The 10000-nt window shown below is 33.0% G+C and overlaps 2 protein-coding genes across 2 annotated transcripts in view; both read right to left on the reverse strand.

Moving 5' to 3' along the window:
* Positions 1–405, reverse strand: part of Aduk (Another Drosophila Unc-51-like kinase) — a 151097-nt gene extending 150692 nt beyond the window's left edge. The window contains exon 1 of the mRNA XM_068348036.1: positions 157–405. The gene's annotated coding sequence lies outside the window, so the exon portion shown is untranslated. The remainder of the gene's footprint in view (positions 1–156) is intronic.
* Positions 406–4968: 4563 nt separating this feature from the next.
* LOC137618012 (paired box protein Pax-6-like) overlaps positions 4969–10000 on the reverse strand; it is an 11230-nt gene continuing 6198 nt past the window's right edge. The window contains exons 4-6 of the mRNA XM_068347932.1: positions 9691–9866; positions 8307–8641; positions 4969–6247 (exon numbers count right to left, since the gene is read on the reverse strand). Coding sequence (XP_068204033.1) covers positions 6159–6247; positions 8307–8641; positions 9691–9866 — 600 coding nt within the window. The 3' untranslated portion in view covers positions 4969–6158. The remainder of the gene's footprint in view (positions 6248–8306; positions 8642–9690; positions 9867–10000) is intronic.

Consider the following 10000-nt stretch of genomic DNA (forward strand, 5'->3'; position numbering starts at 1 on the left):
CAACCTATGAGAGAACGTATAAATCAAGAGGCGCTGTCTAACCTAAACACACACCCCTAATATAACCTAGGGGCTGAGCCTACTCACTTAGCTCCCTGTCCACTTAAAACTCCTCTACAAAGCAAAATACATCTTTTGGTTAACCACTTCACTTACCTTAAGCACAATTAGAAATTGCAGATGTGGAAGGTTGGAGATTCATCAGTGATCTTATCCTTTCAAAAAAACCTACGGAGGCGTCACACATGGGGCGCTGAACACTTTGTTAATACTGAATGCGCACGTAGAAACCTATTCACTTCTTCTGGAGTTCAATTACAATGTCCTCGAAAACCTTCAAATTCCATTAACCTCAAAATATGAGAAACAACAACCACATTCACGCTGAACTTCAACCACACTCGATACAAGTTTCCCACAAACTGACCAAACAAACGTGTTGTTGAACATTTAGTTAGGAAGGAGGGGTGGGAGCAGTGTTGCCATGTATGGGGATTTATCCCTACATTTGGGGATTTGGGTGTCTGATGGGAATCTTACGTACAAATTTTTATGAAGAAGAAAGATGAGTAAATCTTCATATTGTTGCAATTAGTTTCCTTGCACTTATATGCAGTATAATGAATAATTTCTATATTACCAAACCCTACGTGACCAGAAGAAAATATAGTTGTGAAAATGGGAATTTTTGTGTTGTTTTGGGGATCTTTTATCATGTGTTTTAGAGATTTTTACACTAACACAACTGGCAACACTGGGTGGGAGGGTTGAATCTGTGTGCGTGCGTGTATATCTGTCTAAATATTTAGTTATATAATGTTTTGCTAAAACTTTTTGCGACTGATGGCTAGGCTCGTTCTCCACCTGTTTGTAATGTTCGAGGAGTTTACTATAATTATACAGCGTGTATAGCTATCTAAATATTTAGCCGTCATTTTTGACATGTTGTATACACTAGTTATATAACATTTAGCTAACACGTTTTGCGATTGATGGCTAGACTCGTTTTCTCCCGGTTTGTAATGTTTGGGGAGTTCACGACAATTGTACACACACCCATACAGTTCTTAGGTACAGAAGCGATTACTCCTTGGTTAGACAATTAGCTCTTGGATAATATCTGCCAAACTTTATTTTAGTTCTGGGTGAGGTGTGAGGGGCATTATTTGCCATTGCAAACAGTACCATAACTGCAGGGCATTGCCTCTGCACATATATATCCGTTTGAAATAAGACACTTGCCTTCATTAATTTCAGGGAGTCTTATGAGAATATTTCTCTATAAAATATCCCTCTAATGCTATTTTTTTATATATATTTTTCTCGTTTCGAGGTACCTTTGCTAATAATTTTATAAGTTTTTATCGTTTCAAGGTACAATTGCCAAGAATTTTATATATTTTTCACGTTTCCGGGTATAAAATCTTTGTACCATTGGTAAGAATTCTGTGAAATAAACAATAATTAGAAGAAAAATAACTCAACGTCTTGGTGTAATTTTTTTTCTCTCCAAGAGCCATATCTCACACACCTGGAAGATCCTCTAACCTCAAGCCATCGATATATCTTTCACCTGGCCTTTTAATGAATAATATAAAACATGGTAGTCTAGCTACGAGGGTTATTAATAAAAAATATCAAGCACATAATTATGAAACCTTTAATTACATACCACAAAGCAAATTCATTCCAAAAAACACATACTGTCAATGTGAATGCGTTGGAGAGCAACATATTAGATGATAGATCATTTTGGCTTATTCATTATTCAGGTAAATCAAATGAACTCTGAAAATGTTCCCTTGGAATTTTACTTTTCATTCAAATTACAAGAGCATACGTACGAATGCACGTTTTACATTTATACCTACGCACATAAACATATGTGTATTAGTTTTGATATATGCATACATACTGAGGTATGTATATGTCAGCACAAACATATACATATATATGTATATATATATATATATATATATATATATATATATATATATATATATATATATTATATATATGTATATACTGTATATACTGTATATATATATATATATATATATATATATATATATATATATATATATATATATATATATATATATATATATACAGTATATATAAATATATCTGTGTGTGCATTCGCTTGCGTGCATTCATTAGTCGTATGCAATCTCACATGAATTTGGCAAAAATATTAGATGAAGTATTCTACCCATTCATCCTCGCAAAGATTCCGAAAACCCCAAAAAACAGACCTGGACACTCATTTGTATACGAATAAAGTATTTAGTATTTTGCACACGCCAAAGAACTAATACTCCTAGTATGTTACTCTCGACATGGGTAAATAGAAATTAAAAAAAGATGAAAACAATAACAGCATGGGGGCAAAAGTGTATTTGCGTATAAGGAGAAAGGGAAAAAAAATATACATATATCCTGATCATACGCGAATATCGTTAAATACATTGATAAATACAATAGGATATAATTGGTCAAGAAATGATTTATCATAACCTACCAAAAAGAAAAAAAATAATAGATTTTTGTTCTATCTACATTAACAAATTAGGAATGAAATTGTTTTCGGATCTAAAACACGAGAAGTGGAAAACATGAAAATTTGTAAGAATAAGTTAGTAATTTTTGATGAATTGACCTCTGTCGTAATTTAGATTTATGTTAGTTGTAAGTTTAGGCTCTAAAATTACGGTATGATATTGATTCGCAAAGTTAAGCGTGTTAATTCTGTTAGTTATTGCGTAGAAAATTACTAAGAGGGCGGTGGAAAAAAAGTAAGATGCGTATAGTTTACGTAAAAGTGTAGATAATCACTTAATTGTGTGTAAATGCATATATTCATACATACGAGATTCAAGTATACATAAACATATATATATATATATATATATATATATATATATATATATATATATATATATATGTATGTATATATATACATACATACATACATATATATATATATATATATATATATATATATATATATATATATATACACATAAATATAAGGGTATATATGTATGTATATACATATATATATATATATATATATATATATATATATATATATATATATATATATACAGTATATACGTTTACATACAAACTGTATAAGAAAGTATTTCAAAGGAAAAGAAGAAAACCGAAAATAGACAAGACGAAAGCTAGAGATTAAAAAAAAAAGAAAAAAAAAGTCTCGTGTTAATCCAGTGCCCATGGGCATTGCATGAAGGGGAATGAAAATAAAAGCAATAAATGTATTTATATATATAAAATACGATTTTTTAAGTCTCTCATTGACCACAGAACTGACTCGAGACGATGCTGTCCTCACTAATAATTCCAAAATATATAGTTTTTTTGTTTTTTGTTTTATAAATTCACAAATGGAGTCGTCCTAAGCATATAGTTATCGTTATTTTCTTTATTTTCCAGGAAAAAATACACACAGGAAAAAACAATTACATTAGATTACCTTATTAACTTTTTCTTTTTTTTACATAAGTTTCACTTAACTATATATATACACAGTACATTTCAAGTCATTTCTTCTACCTCATAGAATCACATCCCTTTGCATGTTCAAATCGTGTTCGCCATACACATAATTATGTATACATACATATACGTCAGACTATGTACATGCATACTGTAAATACTTCTATTTATGCATATATATACATATATAAATGCTTATATATGTATATACGTTTTTACAGGTTTATACATATATGTATTGCATATCTGTATTAACACTTTTTCAAACAATCACGTCCACTTAATAACTCGTTTATGGCCGACCTCTTACCTCAAAGGAGCAAGAAAAGAAACAGAAAGCACTTTAGCTTAGCAAAGTCAAAATACTTCTTGAATGAGGAAATGAATTAGGAATGAATGTCCAGGCTTGAATTCGATATTCTTTTTCACTTTCATCGTAAATGATCTCTGAGACACGGAGACTGATTCTTCACAATGATATCAATAACAGCAACAACAATAATAATAGCAATATCCTCGGGGGGATTTTAATACCGACAGCTGCCGGTAATTAAGTATTCTCCATATCTACGCCAACAACGATAAAAAGAATATCCTCGGTGATTTTTTTTTTATATTACCGAGAATTTCCGAGAACTTAGTAACCTCCCTCTATAACATGACTGACACACGAGTGTTCCGTTTGCTCTCCCTATATCACAAGTCTGCCTTGAACCAGACTAAGTATTGGCGGGGGCTGGGGGAGGGGGGGGGGGGGGGGCAGGTAAGCACAATCTATCTTGCCCGAGTAGCGTACAAATATATTAACAAATTTTGAGTAATTCTGAGTATCTTTAGTATGAGGGGTCCTTTCTAAACCTATGAAAATTATTGTGATATTAATTTTGATAATGCTTGTCTAGAAATCACATACATTATCACAGTTAAGCTTTTGAAATTGCTGTTTTCCTCCTGTATTGTTAATCTGTATGTATTTATCTCTTATTAGTCTATAAAATGTAAGCTATTACCCATGAAAGAGAAAATTTAAACAAATTACATAGATTATGACTGTGTGCGTTTCTTATCAAAATTAGATTTTCCACGACCCTATTCTTTGGCAGTATTTTTTGCATTACTATGGATAACTATTATTTGTATTAGTGGGATAAAATACAAATAGGTTGCCCTTATAATTAATAGAGATGAAAAATGCTGTTAATACAGTTGGAATAGAACACCCTTCAGAAAGGCTCGGTCTTTATTTCATGCCTTTGAAATTCAGCGATTTTGTTCGATTAGATTTTATTATTATTACTTCAATAACAATAATAATATTGAATGGAGAAGTATTGAATTATAAGCTCAAGATAGAGAAGACTGGCGAAATCTAACCGAGGCCCTTTGCTTCAATATGCGTAGGAGATGATGACGATTATTATCTTTGTCATTATTATTATTACTATTATTATTATTATTATTATTATTATTATTATTATTATTATTATTATTATTATTATTATTGTTGTTGTTGTTGTTGTTGTCATTGATAATTATGATGATGATGATAATGACCTCAAAGGACATATTTACTCATTACTCGAGTGAATATTTAACAGAAAAAAAAAATTGAGTTATGGAAATTTCTTCTTGATTAATTTTAATGTATTTGGACTGAGAGGTGCCTAAATTATATTAGTGATGAACTGAATAAATTAAAAGTACAGTATTCCATATTTCGGTTTTTCGTAAAAAAAACAATTCACAGGTTTTCCAATTATGTACGAACAGACTAGCTTAACTTCACCGGAACATAAAGACAGTTTTCCCAAATATATCCACGTAAAACTTTTTTTTTAAATACAGCAAAAAATTAATCAAAAATACATTTGATTTATAGAAAAACAATTCCATAGATTATAGTGATATTTGGAATAAGGTAAATGAAGGGAAAGACAAAATCCATGAACTATACAAATCCCATTTCAGATTTTTGTTCACATTTTTCTAAGATAAAAAAAAAATTAAGTGACTTATGGGTGTTGTAGCTAGCTATGTTAATATCCATTCTCTATTCCCGTGTTCAGTTTCATTCCTTCTATTTTCTTTGCAAAATATAAAGCACGTTTTATATATAATACAAGCATAAGTAAAATGAAATAAACACAAGTGTGTTAATTTGTCTTATAACAAAAGGCCAACCCCTTTCATTCTTTTCCGTGTGAGGCACAATATGTATATACCACGTCTTTCTGTTTCCTTCATCGTATGGAACATTTTTGTTCCTTCTGTTTCCATTCGTGGAACATCGTATGGAACATTTCCGTTCCTTCTGTTTCCTTCATTCGCGGAACATCGTATGGAACATCCTTCTTGATATTGATGCCAATTAGAAATCTACTGATGGGTCCTTAGCGTCCGCTTCGATCCCAGAGTCAGACGAAGGTAACTGACGCACTCTGAACCTCTTTTGTTTTTTATCAGTTCTGTTTCCTAATCCACATTTTAGACTCCGTCCATTTGTACACAGTTAACACCAGTTGCATTCTGACGAGAGATCAAAAGCACTTTGTTATGTTTACAGAGTTATAACCTCGAAACGTTTGTTTCCTTTCCTCCAGGTGGAGCCTTGAACATTTGCCATAAACGTTTGGCACCTACTGCAATCGAGTCCAGTATTGGGTGTTCATGTCGTGGTGTTGGCCGGGCACCGCTACAGGCACTGACACACCGGGAGAGAGAAGACCTGGAATTTAAATGAAATTTTAATTTGTGTTATTCACCACATTAATTCTGGAACTACGAGTAAGTTTGGTAAAAAAGAAAAATTAATAATCTTAAAGTATGGTAAAAAGAAAAATCAATAATCTTAAAGTTTGGTCAAAAGAAAAATTAATAATCTTAAAGTTTGGTCAAAAGAAAAATTAATAATCTTAAAGTATGGTCAAAACAAAAATTAATAATATCAAAGTATGGTGAAAAGAAAAATTAATAATCTTAAAGTATGGTCAAAACAAAAATTAATAATATCAAAGTATGGTGAAAAGAAAAATTAATAATCTTAAAGTATGGTCAAAACAAAAATTAATAATATCAAAGTATGGTGAAAAGAGAAATTAATAATCTTAAAGTATGGTAAAAAGAAAAATTGAAAAATCTTAAAGGTTGCTTATGGAATTTAAAAAATCAAGTTTGAACTGTATGATCGAATTTTACACTTAAAAAAAAAAGCCGTAATTTTAATCGGAAATTCTCCGTAAAAACTATACTGTTCTTAGCCGTGTTTCAGTAAAATACAGACGACCGTAATTTTACCCTAGTTTGTTACTATCTTTTACTGCTTGGTGACCGTAATATTACTCCTTAACGTCAATATATCCGTTTTACATACATACATATACCAAGGCACTTCCCCCAATTTTGGGGGGTAGCCAACATCAACAAATGAAACAAAACAAAAAGGGGACCTCTACTCTCTACGTTCCTCCCAGCCTAACAAGGGACTCAACCGAGTTCAGCTGGTACTGCTAAGGTACCACAGCCCACCCTCCCCCGTTATCCACCACAGATGAAGCTTCATTATGCTAAATCCCCTACTGCTGCTACCTCCGTGGTCATCTAAGGCACCGGAGGAAGCAGCAGTAAATATCTGGCAATATTTATTCCGGGATTTTTACCGTTTATTTTACGGCAAGTTTTTAACAGTGTACTTTGCGTCACATTAATTCTGGCATACTATGAATAAGAATGGTAAAAAGTAAAATTATTATTCTTGAAAGGTTGGTTATTGTTGCTAAAGATATAGAAATGAAATAGTCTTCGATATAATTAATGATTCATTGAAGAAAATATTTTCAAAGTTATCTGCATTAACTAGAGAGTAGACCTGAAATTTAGATAGAATTTTCTAGTTTGTGTTGTTCACTACATTAATTTTGGAACTACGAATAAGAATGGTAAGAAAAGATTATATTCTTGAAGAGCTGATTATTGAATCTATAAAGAACAGGTTTACATTTCTAGAGATGTAGAAAAGATCTCAGCTCCTATATGGTTAATTATTCATTGAGAATGATATTTTACAAATTATCTCGAACTATGAATAAGAATGAAAAGAAAAGGTAATATGCTTGAAGAGCTGATTATGGAATTTATAAAGAACAGGTTTACATTTCTAGAGATGTAGAATATATCTCAGCTCCTATATGGTTAATTATTCATTGAGGATGATATTTTCAAAGTTATCGCATTACTTAGGTATTAGACAATCAGAAAATATTCTCAAATAATGGATTCATCATCAACTAGCCTACTTTTTTTTTTTTTTAAATTAAGAAATATACTTTTAGAATATTGTATATACATCATAATATACTAACACTAATCATTTTTGTAATTGATATATATTCACAATTACAACACTTACTATTCACATAAATATGTTTTAAACTACAAATATCTTGAATAATTAATACTTTTTCGACAGAAATTTTAAATCCAATTATATCTCTGTTAAAAGTATTTAAAAATCTTCTTTTTATCAATTCAAGCAATCCACTTAAGTATGCTTTTAAATTACAAATATCTCGAATCGTTTATAATTTTTCAACAGAAGTTTTAAATCCAATTATACTTAAAACAAAATCATTTACCGTTATACTTTTTATCCATTTAAGTATACTTTTAAATTACAAACGTATCGACTCGTCAATACTTTTTGAATGGAAGTTTTAAATCCTACTTTATTGATATTAAAAGTATTTACCAATCTACTCTTTTATCCAATTAAGTAATTGCAACCTTACCGGCTTGTGAATTGGGTGGCGTGGGCGTATTGTACTCGTGAGGAGCGTGTGGGTTCTGGTGTGGGTGGTGCGAAGCTGGGTGATAAAGCATGGGCGGGCAAGTGGGTGAGGCGCGGGCGTGCGTGTACAGCGAGTCGTAAGACCGACTCATGTACGGGTTGTGGGCGTTGTGAGAATGGTCTCGGCCGAGTCCCACGCCCGTGGTCATCGCAGAGTGGACGACGGTTGTGGGCTGCTGTTGTGGGAGGCAGTTAGGGCTGGAGGCCACCACGCCCACTCCTGGCCCTACGCCCACACTCGATCCCATGCCGAATCCGCCTCCGCCTGCCATAGACCTGAGGGAAATGGGGACATAACTTATAAAAATAGGAATTATGAAAAACGATCCTTTATAGCGTTTAAAGGTACAAAGGTTTAAAGGTCACTCATGAATGGCAGAGGCAAGGGACAGTGACAATGAACTAGACTCCCAGAGAAACTCGAGCATGTGCCATGTGGCCATTACCTTAAAAGCTACTGCTGCATTTTACCTTAGATTACCGGAAAACTATTCCAATTTCCTTAAATTTTAAGCTGGTAACACCGAAATTACCTTAAAATTACCTTCAAACCAGGGAAATTCCCTCAAACTAAGGTAATTACCTTTAAAGTTTAAACCCTGTTACGTATAATCATCGTTCAAGACCCCTCTCCACCCAAGCTAGGACCAAGAAGGGCCAGGTAATGGCTGCTGATGACTCAGCAGGTAGATCTATAGGCTCCCCCAAACCCCGCATCCTTAGCTCACAAGTATGGTGAGGGTGCAGACACTGCAAGAAACTATCGGGCTTGATCGGGACTCGAACCCCAGTCCAGCAGAACGCCAGGCGGGGACGTTTTTAACAGTAATCATTATACGCTGTTAAAACCCGTAATTTTAATCGGAAATTCTCCGTAAAAATATACAGTTCTCAGCCGTATTTCAGTAAAATACAGGCGACCGTAATTTTTATCCTACTTTGCTATTATCCTTTACGAGTTGGTGACCGTAATATATCCGTCAATATATCCGTTTTTAAAACGGTAAATGCCTGGCAACATTTATTCCATGACTTTAATAATTTTTTTCTTTTATGGTAAAATTTGAAGTATACTCTTAAAATTTTTAAGTAAAAAATCGTGGAATAAATGTTGTCAGGCATTTGCCGTTTTAAAAACGGATATATTGACGTAAAAGAGTGATATTACGGTCACCAACCAGTAAAATATAATAACGAAGAAGGGAAATAATTACGGTCGCCTGTTATATACTGAAATACGACTGAAAAAAGTATATTTTTACGGAGAGTTTTCGATTAATATTACGGTTTTTTTTTAACAGCGTAGCTAATGGGCGTTAACTCACCCATAGGTGTCAGCGACAGACATGGGCGGAGGAGGCAATGGGGTGTACATGGGAGAAGGCGTGAAGTTGTTGATGATTCTGGTGGGGGAGGAGGGTGCGATGCCCTCGGCCGCCCTCCGCTGGTTCCTTAACTTTTCCTCTCTCCGCCATTTGGCTCTTCGGTTGCTGAACCACACCTGCGGAGGAACAAAATTACGATGAAGGTTAAAGTGATACGATGTTGATCTTCTTTTGTTTTTTATCTATATCCAGATTTTGATGATTTTAATCATTCTGATAGTAATAATTTTAGTAATTTCTATGATAATTA

This window comes from Palaemon carinicauda, chromosome 24 (genome assembly GCF_036898095.1).
Source record: "Palaemon carinicauda isolate YSFRI2023 chromosome 24, ASM3689809v2, whole genome shotgun sequence".
NCBI lineage: Eukaryota > Metazoa > Arthropoda > Malacostraca > Decapoda > Palaemonidae > Palaemon > Palaemon carinicauda.